General features: G+C 38.8%; 1 protein-coding gene and 1 pseudogene across 1 annotated transcript in view; one reads left to right on the forward strand and one right to left on the reverse strand.

Annotated features, from left to right (window-relative positions):
• The first annotated feature begins 1887 nt into the window (after positions 1–1887).
• Positions 1888–24828, forward strand: part of ACMSD (aminocarboxymuconate semialdehyde decarboxylase) — a 35503-nt gene continuing 12562 nt past the window's right edge. Inside the window, 6 exon segments of the mRNA XM_015596507.1 lie at positions 1888–1962; positions 7389–7622; positions 10944–10988; positions 10990–11041; positions 13586–13681; positions 14826–14998. Of these exon segments, the coding sequence (XP_015451993.1) occupies positions 1888–1962; positions 7389–7622; positions 10944–10988; positions 10990–11041; positions 13586–13681; positions 14826–14998 (675 nt within the window).
• Positions 23736–23894, reverse strand: LOC102884441 (annotated as a pseudogene).

Here is a 24828-nt window from a genome sequence, read left to right on the forward strand (position 1 = left end):
TTCCCTGCAAACAGCAGAAACCAACAATGGTTAGTTAAGCAGAAAATGAATTTGTTGCAAGTATTTTAAGCCCCTCAAGAATTATAAAATGCCACACTCATAGGGAACCACACTCATAAAATGTACAGGCAATTGAAGCCACAGCCAAGGATACACCACAGGAACAGCCTTCTAGGAAACCACTGCCTCCAAGCTAGACACTGGACACTGCCGCCACACCAATACCACTGACAACAGACACAGCACATGGTCACTGCTGGAATCAATGGCAGAATATATTTGCTGTTCCTGTCTTTTTGCATCACTTGTTCTTGATTAAAAACCAAGCATTGATTAGCCAAACTTGGGTCAAAGAGAGCAAATAGTTGGGCTTTGGGGCTTTATTAGAGGGAGGATGGGCCCTGCCTCCATCAAGACTCTCGCAGGAGGTTGTTCAGATGCTGGCAGGATCAGCAAAGGATAAGAACTGAGGCAAATCAATCCTGATGTCCTGATGTCAGAGACTTGGCTCAGCTTGGATGTAGATACCTGTCACAGTTACACAAGTCTCTCATTTACTGACTTTTTCTCCCAGTCCATGAAAAATGAAAACGTGGATCTGAGGTCTTCCTCATGCAGGCCAGATGTGAATGGGCTGCCAAACCTGAAGGTGAAAAGTAGTCTGCTTTCTCCATGCAGGAGATATAAAAGGTCTTGTCCAGAGAACTGAAGGATAAAGAAGGAAGCTTTGTCAAGGCCTGGGTGCAACCCATGATTAAGCCAAGAGGAAGAAGAAATGGGCAGAGGGCTCCACCAAGCACAGCTCAAGGGCTTTGGTCACCACATGCCCACTTGGCGAGCCCATCGGGTCCATGGGCAATCTTGAGGCTCTGAAGCACCATTGGAGGTGGTGTGCCCTCAAAGCAGGGGAACATCAGGAGATACCCTAGTCTCTAATTAGCCATACATCATTCACAACTAATACTTAGACACTTAACATGTGTCAGCTACTCCACTAATTGTTCTATGTGGATTATTCCATTTCATGCTCACAAGATCTCTTTAAGGTAAGTTGTATTATTATCCCTATTTTAAATATGAGCAAACTGAGACTCAGAGATGTTGTTTAACTTGCTCAAGACCACACAGTAAGTGAGAGCATTCAGGGATTTGGACCTGAGCAGTCTGATTTCAGGGCCCCTGGCCAGAACTTTTCCCTTTTCTTTAGGGAATCACAAACTAGAGGTCCAATTTAGAGGTCACTGCCATGCTTTGTACAGCCATTTAGTTTAGCCCCCTCCACTGAGTATTAAAAGGTTGTATACACAGGTGGGCATGCTGCCTGGTGGCACTGAATTTCATACATGCTGCTAGACCAATTCATTTTATTCCTCCTGCAGGTGTTAGACAGGGCCCTGCTCTGTTAGACAAATCACTTATTCTCACTATTCATCTGTTGCTTCTCTATAAAACAAGAGGGTTAGACTAGATGGTCTATCTCAGAGGTCCTTTTCAATTCTAAAATGTTACAGATCTATAGTTTTTCAGACACTGGGCCTTCTTCCTAGGGCTTATATTAGCCAGTGGTTCAGGTCAGCAAGGTGACCAGCCATCTTCAGTCATGCACCCCCAAAAGGTCATGACCATGATCTTGTTCTCTGTGTCCAGCCACTGACACCCACAGAGTACAACCTGTAACTCCAGGCCAATATTAAGTCATGAGGATGAAAAGCTGAGTTCCAGTAAATGAACAGATTTCTACTTCTTTGAGAATTAAGTAAAAACTCCTAAAAATATTAGGGCAAACCACATTCCAAAGCATACAAGGAAGAATTAATCTAAGTAAGCTTAGGTTGTCTTTTGTTGATGTGCATTTTCTGCCCTAGGGAGAAGGAAAGATGCTGAAGGATGGAAAGGTCTTCAGAGTGGTCCAACAGAACTGCTGGCATCCAGAAATCCGTGTTAGAGAAATGGACTAAACAGGTACTTATGACAAGAAATGCTACCAATGACTGCGTCTGCTATAAAAGCCATGTCTGCCCCTAAAGTCCATTGACCACTATACATGATTTATGTGATGGCGACCTCCAATCGCCTTTATCCTCTGAGCCAGGCTGCTCTGCCTTCATTGAGGGAAGGATGGGACCTTCCACTACAATGCTTTTAGAGTGTGGATGAAAAAAAATTTTTTTAATTAGGTACACCCTGTTTTAAAGTAGAATGCTATATCATCAAAAATATAAAAGTGGCATTATATTATTTTTAAGTTTGACTGTATAATATTTATTTATTACAGAGTCAATCAAAACAGTTAAAATTAGAATATAGAGTAAGGATGCCAATTTCCTGCTTAGTCAGATTCAAGATCCAATTTCTTTCTGTAGTTTGTCTCAGTGCACAGTACACAGAACACCTCCACTGACACATAAGGGATGGAAATGGGAGCAGTTAGAAAAAAAAAGTTAATTGTGAATCTCAGAATACTCCACAATAAAACTAATTTAGAAATTTGAAAGAAGAGAATTAGAAAATTTTTATTTCAAAGATGAATCACCAATGATTTATAAGAACTGCTTGCATTCCTTATATTTAAAAAGCAAACAAGTCTCCACAATTTTAAGAATTTCAAAGACTATCTAAAATATGGCATGATGGCGATGTTGCGCTTGTGCTTGTTACTGCCTGGCCAACTGTGCCGCCCAAGGACAGTGTGCTCCAAGAAGAAGCATGGAGCCTTCTGGATGCCTGTGGGCTGTTCTTAAGGGGAACTCACCACTGTGATGGGGAACTCACCACTATGACACTGTCAGGCCTAAATTTTGACATCATTGGTCTAGATTTAAACTAAAAAACAGACAATTAATACAAATAAATGAAAGAGCGTTAGAACTCTTTCTTAGAACTACAACCTTCTTAATCAAAAACAAATTTATAAGCTCAAATATATACACAGAGATGGCAGAAGACATTTTATTCCAAAGTCTGCACAAAATGGGTTAACCTGTCAGCCCCAAATGAGGAGGTAGTCTTCTGGCATTTTAGAATTTGGTCTAGGATACTTTTGGCCAGGTATTGCTTTATAGTTTTTTAAATAATTAGAAGTATATTTAAATGGCATTTAAATTGAACTTGCAGAAGGCCTGAAGCACCTCTGCAGACCATCTGACAGAACACAGTACGTATGTCCCTGTTCTAGAAGTATTTGGGGGTGGGAGGGGAGCTGGAGAGAGAACGAGCTTCTCAGACCTACAGCAAAGAGCAAGGTTTTACTCTAAATGTGAAGCTCAAACAAGAACTTCCCCTATCAAGAAGAAAATTAGTGGAAATGAGATTCGGATAAGTGGTGTCAGTTTATATGAATTGTGTCTCCTCTAGTTTTTGCTGTGTGTTTTATTCCATGGTTATCCTTGAAAGAACAGTCATGACTAACCCTTGCTGAATACTTACTTTGTGCCAGGCACTGTTCTCAGCACCTAACATGTATTACTCGCTTGATCCCTATAACAACCCTATAGTAAGGTAGCAACTATTATTATGCCCATTTTACAGATGAAGAAACTGAAGAACAGAGAGTAAGCAATTTGTCCAAGATCGCACAGCTCGTAGGGAGCAGAACCATCATTTGAACCCAGGCAGTCTGGGCTCAAAGGCTTAACAACTACATACTATCACCTCTGTGGCAGTAAGAAAATAAAATGATGATGGTTCAACACAGATTTTGGCAATCCATACCACCTCTGCAGGGAGGGAAATGTAACTGGTAGCTTCCGGGTCACTTCATCACAAAATCCAACATAAGAGCTAAGAAAGACCAAAATAATAAATAACAACGAGATGATATACCTGTGTCTCTTAAGTCCTAAACTAGGTTGAGTTCCTATTGAAGCTGGTTCTGTAGCAGACCCAGAAAGGTCAGAATTGGTGAGAGATCCAGACCTGGTGAGGGCTGGGGTTGGGAGCTCAGTTCTTTATGCAGGAAGGAAGCTAAGAGGCCCCAGAGGAGTCAGAGAGATGGTGTTTCACAAACCTGCTCACATTTAATCCTCTCTCAACACGTCTATGTGGCAGGCATTGTTACACCTATTGTTACCCTTTTAAGGGGACAAGAAGGTTAAGGTATTTGCTCAGGATCACACAGCTAGTAAATGGCAGAGCCACAATTATAGGTAGGGTTCTCTTATTCCATCACAAAAGTGTCTCCCTCAGGATAAAGATCGCCTGGGGTACTCATTAAAAATTTTTTTCAAGTCCCATCTACTGAACAATTTCCAAAAGAGGGCCTAGGAATTTGTTTAATTATGTTCTTCCCTCAACCCCTGATTTTAATCAACAAAAGTAAGTTTGAGGAACATTATGCTATGTCATATTATTAAAACCCCCTCTTTTAAAAAATACAAGCTCTAATTGCATTAGCCTTGTTCCTAGAGATCAAAGAATACGTATCCAAACTATCTAACACAGAAATAACTCAATTTACTATGTCAGTATGAAATGTGGTGACAAGTGATGGCCACTGGGATGTAGGAAAGGAGCAAGGCTGGACAGGAGCCTCCTTTCACCACTTTCAACCCATATAACCTTTGATCTAATCTATAGAGAAATGAAATAGAGTAATGTAAGTGAAAGGATTTACATAAAATGTAAAGATTTTACAACTGAAAGATATTCATTTGTTTGATACTAATCATTGAATGTAAGTATCTTGGGACAATGTTTAACACTCTCTAATCAAAAGCTGTAGCCTTTAGTCCTTACTAAACAATGATTCATTCTTTTATTGGGTATTTTTCATGCGCCAGGCACCATTCTGGACGCTGGCAATATGGCATAGACAGACAGGCTCATTCAGTGTTTACATTCAAACAGGGAAAGGCATAGAATAAACAAATAAACACAGTGATGACAGACTATAATAAGTATTAGAAAAGGAAAAAACAAAACAATAGGATAGAGAGTGGCTGGAGCTAGGGAAGGCCTTTCTAAGAAGGTGACATTTGAACCGAGACAGTAGAGTAAAATGGAGCCCATCCTGTGATGAACCAAAAGAAGAGCATTCCAGGCAGGTGGAACAGCAGTGCAAAGGTCCTGGGGCAGAAAAGGGCTACAAAGTACAGATAGGAGGCCAAGAAAGAATTATGTGAGCCCTGGGAGAGACAATGTGGGGCCATATAGACCATGTTCAAGTCTGGATTTTACTCTTAAGTGTGAAAGAAAGTCCTTGAAGTTTTGAGAAAAAAAAAAATGACGACCTCAGTTTTAACACCTTACTCTGACTTCCAAGTGGAGAACAAGCTATAGAAGGACAAGAATGGTAATGAGACCAGCTTGGAGGCTTCTGCAGTTGTCCACATAGGAGACACTGGTGGCCTGGGTCAAGTAGTGGCAGGGGATGGGGAGATGTGAGCAGATGAAAGGAATTGGAATAGAGCTAACAGGATTGGATGTGGGTATGAGAGAAAAAGGGGCCACCCCCAGTTTGGGAGCCTCTCTCCTAACACCCTGGCTTCGAGAGCTTGAAAGCAAGAGATTCTAGGCATGCTGGATGCTAGATCCTGGAGCCAAATCCGGAGTCCCTAAGCATTCCAGACAGTGGGTACCAGACCCACTTAGGAGCTGAATTAAAAGGGTGGGGAAGGTGGCCAAGAACTACACTTTATCACATGTGACCTAAGATGAAGAGCCCTGAAAAAATTAGTGGGGAAATGTCTTACTTCAATAAAACTTCACAAGATGGAGGGTAGAAATTGGGTCAATTAGTTTTTCTTGAATGATTTGACTTTTGTCCAGCCTTTATTCCTCCTCCTAGAATCTGATGCTAAAGGTTGAGGGAGGCCTGGGACAGAGAGCCTGAGAGAAGGGAGACAGGGAGGAACAGCGAGGGAGGGGAGAATAGGAGAAGAGTTTGGAGACTTGCTGGGCTCCCTGGCCCTGGGAAATGCAGGAGTGTCCAGGCTATTCTTCTCGCCAGCTTTGCTTTTCTTTGTGTCTGTCTCTAGGAGTGACAGTGCAAGCCCTTTCAACAGTCTCCATAATGTTTAGCTACTGGGTGAGTGTGAAACTTCAAACCATCTCTTTGGTGGGCAAAGGCTCATGTCTAGCTCCCTAGCAAGTAGGTCGATGACTCAAGTCTTGATACTGCCTCCTCCACATCTCCTCCCTTTTAGAGATTAGTGGGGTTTCTCAGCACCTCACACTGCAGTGTGCAATCCCAGGCCTGTCTTCTAAGTTCTGTCCTTGCTCTAGACCCACACGGTCCAGTATGGTAGCCAATAGTTGTACGCTGCTATGTGACTGGCATTATATTTCTACTGAACAGCGCAGTTCTATACCCAACTTTAATCTCCATCAGAATTTACCTTTCTGATGACTCATTCCTGCAGTGCCTTACTCAGTAACTGATAAGCCAATTTATTGTGAAGTGATAATTATTTTGAGGTGGGAATGATAATAACAGCCTAATATAGTACCTCTCCCAGGGAAATGATACAATTCAAAATGATTTCTGGAGTTGGAGGCCTTTCCCCCAGTGATTAAGTCTCGACTGCTAAAAGTACATAGCTGGGGGTGCGCTAAGCACCTGATGAAACCAGTAAATGTTCATGCATGTTGTGATTTTAGGAGCAATGGATATGCCACCTGCTCACACACCTGTGCTCATAATTCCAGTACGAGTAATTCAATCTTTATCTGTTCCTGTGATTAGATTCACTACTTAAAATAAAAATGCTCTAAGACCTCAATATGCCTGAATTTATCAGATTGAGTGTCATTCTGACTAGACAACTGGGATTGCAGGAGAGTATCAAATTCCTGGCAGTCCAGGGTGGGATGATGTTGAAAGAAAATAATGAAGATGGAAAATTTAGGGGAACAAAAAGCAAACTTCATCTGCATCAGCATTTTGCTAAAGTAACTCTGAGTGTCACTGCCAACAGGAAGGACAAGGAGAAGGACAAACAGGGACAGGAAAGGTGCATGAGTATCCTTGGCATCCTGCAGTGAGGCATGACAAGGAGCTGCCCTGAGGTTCTCTGATGGTGATGTCAGACACTCCTGTGTGGGAGGTAGCTCAGGTGCATAGGTGTGCAGCCCTGCAAGCTTCTGTCTGCAGGTGGTGGGGCAACCCACCCTCATTCCACCTCTACCACAGGATGTCAGCCCAGTAATTGTGTCCGTCCCATTAGATTACAGCCTCAAATTTTCTATTTGAGCAGCAATATTAGCAGTTTTCTTTGCATTTGCAATGGTTGGCTTCTGAGGCCAATGCCTATCTCAATCTGTTCCTCAGCTTTCTGAGGGTTAAAGCCACCGATAGTGACAAATGATTTTGCCCAGGGGAGATGTTCAGAGTAGATATCTAGAGAAGTAAGTTTTGAACGATGTGACTTTCCCTTACCTGTCTCCACTAGGCCAAACCTCAGGACACTTTAAACCTGTGCCAGTTTTTAAACGACCTAGCTGCAACCATTGCAAGCCACCCCAAGAGGTCCATGGGTCTGGGGACGTTGCCCTTGCAAGCCCCAGAGCTGGTTATTAAGGAGATGGAGTACTGTGTGAAGGAGCTGGGCTTCCCAGGGGTCCAGATCAGCTCCCACATCAATTTGTGCGACCTGAACATGCAAGAACTCTTCCCTGTCTATGCAGTGAGTAGGCGGTACTTGTTCAGGGAACACATAGCAAGGCTGGGCAGTGGCTGGGTGCTAGCAGGAAGAAGATAAACGTGCCTACTTTACTGGAAGGGAGAAAGAGATGCCTGATGACATGGTGGACATTGGAGGAAACGTGGAAAGAGCTCCCCAAAAGGAGTGGATCATTTCACTAGACAAGGGACAGGTAGAAATGCTTCCTAGGCCAGCTTTGAGTTAACTCAGTGAAATCTCTCTTCTTTCTATTCCCTATACTCTCTTTTTAATCTTTCATTTGGATGCCAAAGTATTACACTCATTGCAGACACTACAAAACAACCATGTTAATGACATACAAAAAAAGAAAAGCATTTTTGGAAAATACAGAAAAGTATAGAGAGAAAAACAAAATAACCTATAACCCACCACCCAAAGATAACTAACCACTGGTATAGTATATTTCATTTATATTTCATTTGTTTTTTATTTGCATATATCTGCATATAATTACATTTTAATGAAATAATTCTATTATATACATGATTTCATATCCTAATTGAGAATTTTCAATCTAAATGAAAATTCTCAGTGATTTTTAAATAACTGCATAATACTCTAACATATGCATATGTTTTATTTAATCAATCCTCAATTAAGATAAATTTTAAGCCACGTATTTTGAAAACGTATAATAAAAATATATAACAAAAAATGCCATCCGAATGTTAACATTTGATGCAACTAGATAGTGAGTATATGAATGTTCACTGTACTATTATAAATAACTTTCTATATTTGAAATATAGCATAACAAAATATATTTTCAAAAATTCAGTGCCAGGTATTTCACAGTCCCATGGTCCTCTCCACCAGTCTTCCTCTACCTTCCGTTCTTTCTGCTACTAAACCTGGCTTTCATTAGTACCAGGATTCAAGATGCATAATTCTATATTTGATTACATTTTCTACATCCCTCCTAGAATTATAACAGCATTGTTTCCTATCATTTTCACTGTAAACGCAAACTCTTCAATAATGAATTAAATAGATGTTGGTAGACTCACTATACACTGTAATCACCGATCGTTTTATTCATTTAATCTTTATTGAGCTCTGACTACATGCAAAATTTTTCCCATGTTTGTTTCTATGGACACTGCCCACTAGTTGGGGGATTGCCTGTTAAATTGCCTCCTAATAACCTGAAAGATTTAATGTTCCTCTAAATATTGAACTTCCTGAAGCTTATTGGCTGCAGTGACTGAGCTGATGCAGTGTATGTTTTCTAGAAATTTTAATGAGCTTTGAAAGAGGATTTACTTACTGGGCATCCAAGTTGTTTCAGCACAGTGTGAGCAAACCTTCAGCTGCAATTCATTTTATTATTCACTGGAATTGGAATTATGAATTACTAAGGGTCTCAGAAAGCAACTGGTTGGGGTCCAAATGGATGGTATTTTCATTTGTTTGACTAGCTCAACCCATCCATCATTCTAACTAGGCTGTTTGTGGGCTGCAGTCTCTGAGGGGATTCAGGAGAGCATCCTGGCCCCAGTTGATTTGTGATGTCCTGGGACTGACAGCACATTTGTTTGGTTAGCAAGACTTGCCAGCCGCACTACTCTGTAAACTGCGTCAGTAAAGTGCTGAAACAGATGAGATGGTTACCATGAGCCAAGTTGGCTTTGTCATTTCAAAGCTGTCCCCTTTATCTCCTAGACTTCGCTTTTCAGTGAGTGAACCCAACAATACGCATTCAGGTCAGTTCAGTTTTCAGGCACAAAAATGACTTTGTTAGGAGTATGAGGCAGACAGAGTAGTAGTGGCAGACTGCCTATTTCTACCATTTATCAGCCACAAGACCTGAGAAAGTTACTTAGCATCTATCTGCCTTAGTTCTCCTCTTTCTAAGATGGAAGTAATACGAGTGCTCATCTCATAAAGTATTAAACTAGTTAATAATTGTAAAATTCGTATAACAGCTTTGGCACATAAGTTCTCAGTTAATGTGAGTTATAATTTTGAGAGTGTAAGTGATTGCTTTTTGTTTTCTCTACAAAGCCTCATATACAGAAGGTAACCAAAAATATTTGTTAATTTCATTTGAATAGACATGAACCAGCATAGGCTATAGAATCAAGCTTGGTCCTAAAGAAAAGTCAAATCTCATTGAGATACTGTGATCACATGCCTTTATCAAGCCCAACCATCTCGAGAAGCCAATATTCTCTTTCTAGCTTGCATCCACTATCAGAAACCAATTAATTCCTCTCCTGTTAAAAGATTTGCATATCTCCTGCTCCTCAGAACCCATTAAATTAGAAGTACTTTCTCTGATCTACCTTTGGCCTGCCACTTCCAGAATCCCTTGTTGTCCCAGAATTGTTTCTACATTTTAAAAATGCTTATGTACAGAAGTTGTATTGCATCAGCCTAGTTAGCCTACATATTAATATGTAAGTCACTCCTGGACCCCATTATATTTGGAAAAGAAATGTGCTAAGGAAAATCTGTTTTGAACCTAGATAAATACTAATACTCAATGTCTGTTGAGGGGACTTTTTTGAATAAAGGTCATTTCATCCAGATGGTATTTCCATTTCTCAAAAGGCCCTGGAGCAGGTTTGCCCATGACATTTATCTCAGTACCTGCCTGCCTGAGGCATTAAGAGCTCTTTCCTTTCTAAAGTCATTTCATTCACACAAGACTATTCAGGAACTCAGCTGGGCTCCTGAAGCTTTGTGAGAGCTTGCAGACCCCAGAAATTCCCACCCAGTATCAGGGTCTGAGTAACTGGAGGTCTTGGGCCAGGCCAGCCTACTCCAGCCTGGTCCTGAACCCCTGGCTCTCAGCACATCACTTCCTTGCTTTCCATATCCTCAGGATTCCAGGTGGAGGAAAGAAGGGAATACTCCAGTTTTGACTCCAAAGATACAAACTGAGTAGTTGTTCTGAAAGAGTGGACCAAGTAGGTACCAACAGGATAAATGTCCCCATGCATTTGAGATGCAGGATCAGTCCTTAAGCATTTTGCTCTCAGCCAAAACATTTGAATGATGGATGTTTCCTGTGACTTGTTTTGCCAAACAGTATATTAAGTTAATCAACTTCAGTGGTAAATCCACCGATCCCCTTGTTAAATCTAAGTGTCCTTTTTATTTTACAAGCACAAGCAGAGTTTATCAATGACTCTTACAGTGATCAAGCAACAACTTCGAAAATATTTAAGTGTATTTATTCAGATCAATGCAGACCTAGAGAAAAGCAATTTCCCTAAAACAGGACCCTGTATTTGCTGGCTCATCCAAGTAACTCTCTCTCTCACTGTTTCTTTGAAGGCAGCTGAAAAGCTGAACTGTTCCCTATTGGTGCACCCGTGGGACATGCATGCAGATGGATGGGCGAATGGCCAAATACTGGCTCCCTTGGCTTATAGGTTTGTGTCAGACCAGGGGTCTAGAAAAAGATGAGAAAGTCTTTGTTTTTTTCCAATTATCTGGAAAAAGTATAAATTAACAGGACTGTGAGTTATTGAGCTCTTACTCAGATAAGTGCTGCATATATTGCTTGTTTTGTATGGATTATGATTCTAATCATATCCACACAAAAGTCTACAAGGTTGACATTATAATAACCATTTTACAGATAGAGAAACTGAGTCTCGGAGTGGTTAAAAAAGTTGTCTAAGTCACACAGTGAACAAGCACAAATACAATTTACACAGATCTGTCTGTCTCCAAAACTCCCTCACTACACATACCTTACAAAAGCTCCAAAAATAAGTAGCCATGCTTATGTAATAGATTTTTTTTAGAAACCAATAACAGTAAGAGCTCTTACAAACAAAAACCCTGGAGTTATGAGTAGTAGGTCACCTTCTACCATCCAAGGAACTGAGGCCTTACATTATAGATGACCCAGGCTTTCAATTTGCTGGGTATCTGCTCCTCTCTTCTGCTGTTTGCCTCCTGGTCTAGTCATTCATGGTGCCACATGAGGGTAAAAGGAAAAGAGGAGACACCTCATTTTGGCCTATCCAATCTCTCATATCATCTCTGATAAGAAGAAGAAATGGAGACAAATGTAAAATTCTGGAGTCACAAGTGAAAAGTGGAGCTCATATACAAACCCAAGGAAGAGTGGTCCCCAAATGAATAGCATTGGATTTACTCTGGGGAGGCCATCATCCATTCTCTTCTCAGCCCAATTAATACAAGTAATTATGAAGTAACCATCATGAAGAATTAAATGGAGTAATATATTGAAAGTCAATCAACTGAATTTCAGTTCCAGCTAGTCTCTATTTTTCTGTATAACCTGTGGCAAATCACTTTACTTCCCTGGGCCCAAGTTCCTCAACTGTAAAATGAAAGAGTTGGTCTGGATTCTCTTTCTGCTCTGATATTTTATGTCCCTGGTATTGCTTTTGAAGACCAGTGTATATAGTAAGGCATCTTCCTATCCATCCCCTATCAAATTTTTGAACAACGATTAGTAGAAAGAGATAACCTAATAAGCCCAATGCTTTCCAGCTTCCTAATTCATACAACACTTTGATAAGTAAAACAAACATATTATTTATATTGCAACTTCTCAGAAAGCATTTGCAAAAAGGGTCATTTCATCATGCATTTATGCAGCATATATATATTGATCTCCACCACCATGTCAGGCCTGTATGAGACATCGAGGATATTGACACAAACACAACCTCTGCCCTTCTGAAGCCTACATTCTGGTTAGAGGAAAAAGATGATAAACAAGTATATAGATCATAAACAAACAAACAAACAAACAGGCTAATTTCAAAATTCTGTTCTGGATGCAAAAGTGGTCACTGGCAGATTGGAGAATTCTCAGCAAGGGAGAGCCATAACCCAATTTACATTGTAAATATTCTACTTTGGCTCCTGTATGGAGAATGGATTGTGAGGTTATAGTCCAAGTAATTAATGGAAAGCAGAATCATGGGACCAAAAAGAGTTGATGCTGTCCTTCTCCCTGTCTCAGGAAGCTTGGCCCACTTCCAGATGCATATGAGTCCATCATGCTTCTAAGAGGTCAAGGAGCTAAGTCATCTCTGTCCATGTTGCAGCAGGGCAGGATGAGCATTCAGTAAGCCCCACTCAGCAGCCAGAGAGTCAGGCCTTTCCAGAGGTGCAAGGCTCTGCTGTGGAGCCCCCAGAGACTTTGTAATCATAGTCTAAAAAGCAGTAATCTGAAAATGTAGCCCGGACTGACTCCGTGGAGATAAAGGAAGGCATTGAGCATTAAATATCTGCTTCTTCTAGGAGTACAATGCACTTGAAATAATTCATTTTAATCCAGTTATTTTCAACCTCAGCTCTAAGAAGCAAAATTTTGGAATGAATAATAATATTACTATTTATTAGGCACTAACTAAGTGACAAAACTAATCATTATTATCCCCCATTCTACAGATGAGGAAATGGAGGCACAGGGAAGCAACTAATATTTGTTCAGCACATCCACTGTGAAGTTCTGGCCAAGAACTTTCTGACATAATTATTTGCAAGGCTCTACATTAGCCTTGCAAGATGGGCAATACTGTCCACGTTTCACAGGTGAAGAAGCACAGGCTCTGGGGCATTACACCTTATCAAAGGCTGGAAAGCAAAAAACTGGAACAGTTAGGGTTCAGCCCAGACTCAGTGTACTCTCTTGCCCCCTTGCATCCAAAACTGAAGCTGGGGGAATCAAGACAAAAGCCAGGTCCTCTGGCTCCTTGACTATTCTAGCTGTTAGATGACTCCACCTGCAAGCGGCAAATAGGAAGCGTCAGATTGTCCTGCTTGCCAAAGTAATAGCTGTATACAACCAAGCCATGCTGGGACACAGAGACCCCACGTTTCTCAGCACTGACAATTACAGCAGGCTGCTTCTCCCCAGCCATCAGCATCACTGAACTTCTTGCTTGAGGTGACAAGCCCTGTATCTTGTGACCATTTCCTCTTTTCAGGAGTTCCAGCAGAGACCATCATAGCCATTTGCTCCATGATCATGGGTGGAGTGTTCAAGAAGTTTCCTAAACTGCAAGTATGTTTTGCACATGGAGGTAAGACTCCATCTATATTGGTCAGCTCAGCTGCCGTAACAAAATACCGCAGACTGGGTGGCTTACACAACAGAAATGATGTTTTCACAGTTCTAAGAGCTCTAGGATTATGGTGCTGTCAGAATTGGTTTCTAGTGAGGCTTCTCTGCCTGGATTGTAGAAAGCTACCTTCTCACTGTGTCCTCGCATGGGCTTTACTCTGCATGCACAGATTAGGGTCCCACTTTAAGACCTCATTTAACCTTAATTATCTCCTTAAAGGCTCTGTCTCTAAATACAGTCACCTTGGAAATTAGGGCTTCAAGATGTGAATTTTATAGGGACATAATTCAATCCATAACATTCTTCCAGTCATCATTGTAATCATAAAGTATTTGATGGTTCAGGAACCAAATTCCATTTTTACAGACAAGTTGTTTGGTTGGCACAGTTTTTGCTTTATTTTGTTTTGTTTTTTTATTTAAATCTCTCATTTTATTTGATTTTATTTAAATTTTATTTATTTTATTTAAATCATCAGATCACAAGCCCTCCAGTTTGCAATAGTCTCCACTATTCACCTTGTTAATAAGTAGACCTATTTCATTCATTTAATTTCCTGCTTGGTCCCTGTAGGTAATAGAGTTCATGACTCTTAGACACATATAGGCACAAACAGAAACACAGACACACACACACGTAGATACACACAAACATACACAGTCAAACTCAACATGCTGTTATCAGATCTGTTTTTCCTTCTCACCAGCATATGAAGACATCTTTCCATGTAAGTACAGAGCTCCTGATTTTTGATGTTTGCTTGCATGGCAATACATTTATGAATATGCCATAATTATTTAGATATTCCCTGACTGATAGGTTGCCTCAGTAATTTGTTATTACAACCATGCTACATTTGAAAACTTTGACTACGTAACTTTACACACTCGTCTTTTCTCTTTAGGATAAATTCTTTGAATCTGAATTTCTAGATGAGTTCATGTTGTTTCTTCTGGGTCACCTCTCAGCATTTGGAACCCAGTCCTTTGTAAATACTGCTAACCAGCTGGACTATAGTAACTTCTCTTTGCACACAATATGAGGATTAAAAGGAATCCTTTACAATCAAAGCCAGACCTTCAGTAATAGGTTTTATTTGCAGGTGGAGCCTTCTCCTTCACAGTAGGAAGAATCTCCCGTGGATTCAGCATGCACCCAGATCTGTGTGCCCAAGACAATCCAATCAACCCAAAGAAATACCTTGGTTCCTTTTACATAGACTCCTTGGTTCATGATCCTCTGGCCCTCAAGCTGTTAACATATGTCATAGGAAAGGTAAGCCGGGTCTGCCATTTAGATGGCTTGTAGGGAGCAGAGTACAGGTTCAGCAACCAGTCACTTAATCTCTCTTCAAAAAAAGGGGATGGAAGAAAAGGCATTAGAAGAAAGGAGAGGGACAGTGAGGTTTGGGATTAGGTTTGCTTGTACAAGGAGGGGATCGCATGTAGAACATCCTTCAACATAGAGTGTGTATCACCAGGGAACCATTATATATGCCAGAGAAATCCTAGATAATCCACATGACTGAATAGTTCCCCAGGTAAGATCCTCTTCCTCTGGGTCATCTCTGTATCTATCCAAAATGATATATTGTGATGTGGTAAGCAGAAAAAGCCACCAGTTTTGAAGTCAAATTGACCTGGGTAAAAATCCAGATTCTACCACTTTCTAACAGAATAAATTGTGAACCTAATTGTCCTCATCCACTAAATAAAGAAAATTGGAACATTAAAGAGGTAGGAAATGGCATCAGACAGGGAGGCAAAGGAGGATAATGAAGAGTTTTGTGTACCACCTGAAATTTCTTTCTGGAATAACTCAGCCTTTGTTTTGAAAATGATTCTTTCACCAGGCAAAAAAGACCAGCATGGTAGTACTTTAAACTTCATAGGTACTTCTTTCCTCTGTTGTGGTCTGCTAGCAGGTCTCCCTGTTGGTGGTATTTCCACCTTTAAGTACTCTTTGAAAATACTAACTCAGCAAGTTAAGACAATTTTTAGAGCAAAGGCCAGCCTGATTTGTGAAAAGTCTAAAATATTTAGTATTTCAATTCCATTTTATTACAGACAGATAACCATAGAAGTTGTCTAAATTTTTGCAAAGGAAAAAATATCTGAGGTTTTCTAAAAGAATATGGACATCCTTAAAGATTTGCAATAAGGTACTTGGATTGAGAGTAGACGCAAAGGCATGTATAATCTTGTTTGGAAGAAAAAGAGGTCCACCATTTGAAAGGTACAAGTAGTATTCTATCTCCAGAATGGAAGTTTCATCCCACTTTAACACTGACTGCCTCTCTGATTTGAGAAACTCAGTGATGTTAAACATTCTGGTTTGGTAATACATTATGTGACTGAGATGCGTTTCTGAGGCTTCAAGCTTTTGTGTCATTCCTGCCAAAATGAGTGTTTGCCAGTTGGTCATGACCTTTGATTGTTTTTGGTTTGGACAAAGGGACTATGGCAAGTATGTAAGCAGGAAACTGCACAGAGTTTGAGAAGCTGAAAGAGACTGTGAGCTCTGGACTTTGAGCTATGAAGAAGGGGGAGTGGGAAAGTAGCATGGAATTGGAGAAAGGTTCATTCTTATTACCTCTTATCAAGCCTAGTGCCCCTGGTTTTCTTGGAAATGGCAAAACCAGGAGAAAACATCCTTGGCAAATACAACACCAACCTTATGAGGGATACCATCAGCAGCGAGGAATATTATCGGCACCTTCAAACAGCATTCAGGACAATACACATCCACCAGAGGGTAAGAGCGAAAGCAAAAGAAGGTGGCACAAGCCTTGTGGATAGACTAGTTAGTAAGCACATGTGAGTATACCCCTTTTAGGGAATCCCTCAGAAAAACTCAGAGAGAACTCTGCAAAGTTAGTGGTGCTGAGATCTTCATTCAAACTGTGAAGACTTGAGCCATTATATGACCAAAGCAAATGTGACCTCATTTTATGTGACCTCACAGGCTGGTAAATCCAGAACATATAAACAGTATAGATTAATAATTTAGGATTCGCTTTAAAATATTAATGCCTCCTCATTCTAGTTACATTCACATGAGCAAATTCTCTCAAAAACAATCCGCAAAGCAGAATGGCTAAGTAAAGTCCTAGCATGGTGGCCAGGCTACAGAGCAACTGTCCAGATGAGAGCAAGAGGACAGAATGCTGTGGAGGGAGGTCTCTAGGACAGGAAAAATGGAACTGATTGAATATTTGATATGTTTGAGAAGTTGAAACTACGACTGCTAGGAATTCAACACATCTGCTGATGCATTAGGAATAAGCAGTACATATATAGAAAATTAAGCAAATGAAAGAAAAGGAAATAATTAACTCCAAGAACACAAACGTCCATATGAAGGCAGATAATCATCATACGTTACTTAATCAGCAGTAAACAATATCTATAGTGTAAATACTAAGTACTGGTTTAACTGAAAATTGTAATTCTACTGAGAAAATGGAGGAGAGAAGTTGAGGTAGTAAAGAAGTTGTCAGTGATCATTATGGGAAGTCAGTAAACACTCTTTAAAGCTAATAAATCAAGAAACAATTGTATATGCTTTTTATCTGGAGTTATGAAGGTAATTACCAAAAACTGCAGGTTAAAAAAATCAAAGTGGCTGCCTTGTGGGACAAGAGTTGGGAAACTGAGCACAGGACTGCTTTTGATAAGAAAGGTATAATATTTAATTAACTATGTATAGGAATTACTTTGATAAGTCAAAATTTTAAATACTATAATAGACATCTCATATATATATAAACCAAAATCATTTGTTGAACACTTACCCTTTCTAATACACTGTGCTAAACAGAGAACTTAAATTACATAATCTCTTAGCTTCCTTCCATCTTAACATGCATTGCTTTTAATTTATGTCTACTCATTTTTAAAGACTAATACAAAGAGTGCTAGTTCTATGTGATCACTCTATCACTGTGAAAAATATGAAAAAAAAGAAAACTTATTGCCTCCCTATATTAACATGATCATAGAAAATTCCCTTTACATATTTAGGTGAATAATTTTTGAGAGGTCAGTCATCCTCCCATTATGATTTTATCATAATTTTGGCTGGATCCACTGGTAATCTATTGTTGCATAAGTACTTGTGCCAACTCATGGCTTAAAATAATAATAAGCACTAATTATTTCTTGCAGCCTCTGTGTGTCAGGAATTTAGAAACAGCTGTTTCAGGATCTCTCATGAGGTTACAGGCAAGTTGTCAGTCAAGGCTGCAATCACCTGAAGGCTTGACTAGGGCTGAAGGATTTATTTCTAAGGTTGCTTTTACACATGACTGACACTTTGGTGCTGGGTTTTGGCAGGAGGACTCAGTTTCTCCCCAGCTGGGACTTTCTTCTCTCCACAAAGCTGCTCGAGTGTCCTTACAACAAGGCAGTTGGCTTCCCCCTAGAATGAGTGATCTGAGAGAGAGAGACAGGGGAGGGAGGGAGGAAGGGAGGGAGGGAAGGAGAAAAAGACAGTGGAGGGGAAGAGAGGGGAAGAGAGGAGAGGAGGGGAGGAAAGGGGAGGGGAGGGGAGGAGAGGGGAGGGGAGAGGAGAGGAGAGGAGAGAAGAGGAGAGGAGGGGAGGGGAAAGGAGAGGAGAGGAGAGAATATCAGACAGAAGCTATCCTTCTTTTTATGACCTAGCCTCAAAAATCATGTAGTATCATTTCTGCCTCATTTTATTCATTAGAAGCAAGTTGCTATCTGGCTCACATTCAAGAAGTGGAATGTCAAAGAATTTAAAGACATGTTTTAAAACCACTGCATTCCACACATTGGCCACAAATTATTTCCATTCCTCCTAAATGCAAAATATCCTCACCCCTCCTATGATCACCCCAAAAGTCTCATCCATTTATAGCATCAGCTTAAAGTCTAGTATCTCATCATTTAAATTAACTTATGGATGATGCTCCCCATGTACAGTTTTTCTCAATCTGAAGACCTATTAACTGAAAAGTTCTTTGCTTAAAATACAGACAGGCAAAAGATAGTTGCTATAGTCTCGCCATTCCAAAGAGGAGATAATGGGAGGTTCAGAGACGTCACTAGTCACTAGCAAATCTGAAATCCATCAGACACATGTTGGCAGTTCCTTGATTAGAACTCAAAGCATAGGAGTAATTCTCCATTGCTCTTGGTTCAACCCTCTGAGTCATCCCTCTTTTTTCTATGAAAGGTAGCCTATGTTTGTGGCTGAGTAGTTTTTACAGACTGCTTCATGACGGTACAAGTTTTGAAGTCCAAAGGTTTCTTTTCATTTTGTTCTATCTGTTCTTTTCAATCCAACCTGGTGGTGTTTCTGCTAATACAAATGTCTTAAAAACTTTGTGAGTCTTTTATGAATCTTATTAGGTTTCACACCATTAGGCAAAAGCCTTATCCACAAATCTCTGAGAAAGCCCTTCTCTGCCCTAGGTTTCTTAGAAGGCTGCTGAGAGACAACATTCTTAAGCCATCTACAAGTCCTTATTGATTAACAGAATAGTTCTTAAGGCACTGCCTTAAATCTTTTGAGGTCATAACAAAGATATTACAGTCACATCTTGACTTCATTTTCAGACTATAGTTTTTCTAATTGTTTCCTGGATTTAATCTTTGCCAGAAATCAAGCTCTAATTTTAGCATTATTTGTCATTAGAGGGGCTGGGGATTTTCAAACCCAACAATTCTTGGCTCCTTTATATTTAATAATCCTTCCATTAAGGTACTTCCCTTGCATTTTACTATAAATAGGAAGAAGCAGCCAGTTAGTACTTTCAATACTCTGTAAACTTCCTTAGCTATATCACCCAGTACATTAAATATGTTTTCTGCTTTTCATATTACTCTGACAGTGTTGCTAAAATTTTTGCCACTACAGAGCAAAGATATCCTTTCCTCTAGTTTCCAAAAACATTTTACTCATTCTCCCTAACGTCCTTACTGATAGCCTTCCCACAGGCCAGCAGGCTTCTAATAAGTCTTTACAAGGATCTTTAGTCTTTCACTATTTTCAAGGTCTTTCCAACTTCCTCCCACTAATCAGTTCCAAATTCATTCCTACATTATGTTTTCAATATGGCAACATCATGCTTCCTGGTACCAAAATCTGTATTATTTGTCTATTATTACATAACAAATTAACCTAAAACTTAGTGGTTTTATCAACAATGAGCATTTATTATCTCATTCAGAAATTCAGGTAACCCATAGTTGGGCAAATTCTGGTTCAGAGTTTCTCATGAGATTCAGTGAGATGAATGCAGTCCAACAATATCTATCTATCCCTCCATCCATCCATCCATCCACCCACCTACCTACCTACCTATCATCTATTTTTCATCCATTTGTTCTTTCACTCTTTTTTTGCACACTACTTACACTAGCTTAACTCTAAACTCTCCACCAATTTTATAACTCTCCTCTCAGTACATTCAAAGACATTGGGTACAGTAGTCTATTAATTCTCTTCTTGAAGAAATACCTTCAGGAGTCTTTTGACTTGCTCCAATCTAGACTAGCTTGCTATTAAGATCTGCGGCACAGCTGTCATCTTGAAATTTCCCTTTGCCCGCCTGTGCTCGTGCGTGCTCTCTCGCGCTCTCGCTCTCTCTCATTGAATTCGTTGTTTCCTGAATCCTTTGATTTTCCAGTTTCTTGGTGGAGAACATCGCCAATAACTTTCTGAAAAAAGGTGTATAGGAGATGAAATTCTTGAAACTTCTATAAATGTCTTTATTCTTTTTTCACAATGAGTTGTTTGGCTAGGTATATAATTCTAGCTTAAAAACTGTTTTCCTCTATTAATTATAAAGATATTTTTCCATTGTATTCTGACTTCTATTGTTGCTGTTGAGTAATGTAATGCCATTCTAATCTTTGAACCTTCATATAAAACATGCTTGTCTCTCCTCCTCTCCCAAATCTCAAAGACTAAGATTTTCTTTTTGTCCTGAAGTTTCACAACAATGTTACTTGATACAGGTCTATTTTCACCCATTATGCTAGCCACTTGGTAAGCCCTTTCATTCTGTAAATTTTCTTAATTTGTTGCTTTAATGACCTCCTTCTATTTTCTCTTTCTGGAATTCCTATTATCTTAAAATTCAACCTTATTTTTTTCTTCTTTGATCTTTTGCTTTACTTTCTTGGAGATTTCTTGAACTTCACTAGTAAATCCTTCTATTTAATTGGATTTGTTTAATTTCCAAGAGCTGCTGTTATTGTTCTTGTTCTCTAAACTTTTTTTTTTCACATCTTTTCTTGTTGGGTGGAATACAATATATTTTCTTACCTTGCTGAATATATGAATAATTTTGAGAAATTTATTTCTCTCTGCAAATCTTCTTCCAATTGGCTTTTTTCTCCTTTTAAAAAATCTATGTTTTTCATATTAAATGCTTTCATCAAATGCCTGTAATCTTTGCTGTCTGCTTATATTTAAGTGTGGTCACAAAAAATAAGATTGGAAGTCTCTGCATACTCATGGGCCTATCAAATGTGATCTTCTCTTCACTGCTGCTGCTAGTCTTTGTTTGTAGTTCGTATTTTTTAGTGGTTTCAGTTAGTTTGTTGATTTGTTTCTGCATGCCTGAGAAATATGCTGGAAAATGATAATACAATTAAGTGTAGAAACAAAAATAAGAGTGAAGATGACATGAAAAAAAAAAAAAAAAGCCCTGGAAATTCCGTTCTTCTGAAGCAAACAGTGAATGATGCTTAAAAATTTAATGCTGCACTACTTAGTCATAGTTATGAAAAATAGATCTTAAGTAAATTATTTGATTTGGTTAAGCCTCAGTTTCCTAATCAATAAAATAGAGATGATAATAATAGTACCTAACTCTTAGGGTTGTTGACAGGGTAAAATAAGATAATCATGTAAAGTATATAGCAATATTCCAGTTCCACAGAAAGTGCTCAATAAAAGTATTTGATAAAGGTGCATATAGACTTTGAAGAATGAAACTATAGTGAAAACCACTGTGACAATATCAATTAATTTACAAGATTTTTCAATCATTTTGAAATGTTAGCAACTTCATAACTATAAAATCACGAAAATTTGAGATAAAGGAAAAACTCCATCTAGATTAAACTTCAGAACAAGCAAAACATGTCGCTGTTTGAAGCAATGTTGTAAAAATAATGCTTGGTTCCTCTATGGAGATTTAATTAAAAGTGAAGAGGGAGAGAGTAAAAAGAGAAAAGAATCTAGAAAGTCATGCACATGTCCAGGGAAAGATGCATGCTCAGAAAAGCCATGATAAGACTCTAAGCTTTAATCTCTAGTGGATCAGTAGAGATCAGCAGGATGTAAACACTAAGGCATAGTTGTAAATGGCCTGGCTAAGTGCTAAAGGAATGATCAACACAGAACCAATCTGCAAAGACTGGGAGAGTATTTTTTCCTTTTCTTTTTTCTTTTTCTTTTCCACTTTTTTTTTCTTTTTGTTCTCTTTTTGCTTTAGGCATTTAAGGAAATCTTTATCAAAACGTGAGCTGATCACATGTTTAAGGAACAGAGACTTCAGAGGCCACATATGACAAAGAATAAGTCTTTTAAAAAAATAGTTTAGAAAAGTTACTAAATAAACAACCACAAAGCATAGCAAGGAACAACAAACAATGAGGAGAAGGAAACATCTGGTTACCAAAGTTAATACATTACGATGTGGTATTCAAAATGTCTAGTTTTCAACAAAAAATTAAAAGGCATGCAAAGAAACAAGAAAGGGTGGCCCATTCACATGAAAAAATATCAAAAGAAATTGTCACTGGAGAAACATTGGACTTACCAGAAAAAAAAACTTTAAATCGACAGTTCAAAGAGATAAAGAAAATCAACTAAGAACTAAAGAAAACCAGGAGAACAACTATTGAACAAAAAGAGACTATTAATAAATATAAAGAAATTATAAAAAAGGAACCAAATAGAAATTCTGGAGCTGAAAAGTACAATAACTTTAATGAAAAATTCACTAACAAGTCACGTACCTAATAAGGAACTTGTATCCAAATACATAAAAAATTATTACGATTCAATAATAAAGACATATAACCCAATTAAATTATGCCAAGGATCTGAATAAACTTTTCTCCAAGAAAGATATATAAATGGTCAATAAGCACCTGAAAAGATGTTCAACATTAGTGGTCATTAGAGAAATGCAAATCTAAACTACAATGAGATACCAATTCATTCTCATTAGGATGACTATAATAAAAAAAAAAAAAAGTTGACAAGGATGTGAAAAAATTGGAATTCTTGCTGGTTGAAATATAAAATATCCACAGTGCAACCACTGTGGAAAACAGTTTGGTGGGTCTACAAAAAGTTAACGATAGAATTAGCATGCGTCCCAATAATGCCATTCCTGGGTATATATCCAAAAGAATTGGAAACAAGTATTCAAACAAATGCTTATATACGCATGTTTGTAACAGCATTATTTGTGATAGCCAATAGGTAGAAACAACCCAAATATCCATCAACAGATGAATGAATAAGCAAAATGTGGTATATCTGTACAAAGGGATATCATATTCAGCCATAAAAAGAAATGAAATACTGATACATGCTACGAGTGAATGGACCTTGAAAACATGCTAAGTAAGACACACAGGTCACATATTATATGATTCTATTTATATGAAATATCCAGTACAGGTAAATCAACAGAGATAGAAAGCAGAAGAGTGGTTGCCAGGGGCTGGGGGCAGACTGGACAGGCAGGAGAAGAGGGAATGGGAAGTGACTGCTTAATGTGCACAGGATCTTCTTTGGGGGTGTGAAATGTTTTAGAACCAGGAACTAGATAGAGGTGATGGCTGCACCAAAGTGTACACTTTATTTTTTTTCAAAATTAAATCATTTTGTATTTGAGCACTGATTTTACAAAATGTGGCATAAAGGTGAACTAAATTTACACCTTAATGTGTTCATGTAAATTGCTTTCAAAATACATTGCACCTAAGATGTATATAAGATTTTACATGCATTTTGGAAGAAATCACACAGAAGCAGCTGCTTTTTCAATAAACTTGGCCAGTTTCACGTCTCTTTTGGTCAGTCCACCACAGTCATGAGAGGTAAGAGTCTGGACCTTGTTGTACACGTTGAATCATTCCAGGTAATGATTTATCTTTGCTTGTAAGGCAACTCGGGACATAAAGCCAAATGCCTCAACTTCCCAAAATGTCTTTAAAGCCAGCTACTAGTTTATAGGCAGATGCAGTGGCTCAGTCAGGCACAGGCAGCGGAATCAACAATTACGTTCAAACAAGCAAAGGCAAAACGCTCCATAATTTACAACCCCCAAAGTGTACACTTTAAAATGGTTAATTTCATGTACGTGAATTTCACCTCAAGTTTTAAAAAAAGTGAAGAGGCTTTTCTCTGCAAGTTAGCCTTTCAATCACTCTAACCAAAATATCTATTCATATGTCCTTTTCTTTATTTTTAAAGAGAAACCAGAAATTCCTGTTCTGCAAAATACAAAGTATATCTCACTGTAAAAGAAAAGGTTCGCTTTCAGAAGTAACAATGTCATTTTAGGCATTTTATGCCTCAAATTTTTATAATAAGCATAAATGTGATCTTGTTTTGGGCATTTGATCTGTTAGATGGGTTAGAATATGAACCTAAGCTGGAAACCAGTCAGGCCCAAAGGCCAAAGCTTCTTCATCCCTTTTCCATGCCTTCTTTAACATTCAGACGACTCTATTCAGGGGTTCTAAAAGTTTAGGATGATCTGGAAGCAATAAAAACGTCTTTCATCACCAAAGACAGATTTTGTGATTTCTAGGGTTATTGTAAGCAGTGGAGCATACCAAATCTATTAAAAATATTTCCACCTGATTTGGAATTTAAATAGATTTTAATACTTTTGTTAGTAGCAACTTCTCCAATCTGTATTCTGGTTAAATGATGTTTTCCTGTGCACTGCTGTCTTCAATAGAGTGGATTCCTTTTTGGTGCCTATAAGCTTCCTGGGAAGATTACTACCTCCTCAAGAAGTTGTGATAAATGAGAGAAAGTTCAAGTCCTGGCTCTACCACTTGTTAGCTGGGTGACCTTCAATATCAAGTCACTTTCTGCCTGTT

This window comes from Pteropus alecto, unplaced genomic scaffold, assembly GCF_000325575.1.
Source record: "Pteropus alecto unplaced genomic scaffold, ASM32557v1 scaffold3, whole genome shotgun sequence".
Lineage (NCBI taxonomy): Eukaryota > Metazoa > Chordata > Mammalia > Chiroptera > Pteropodidae > Pteropus > Pteropus alecto.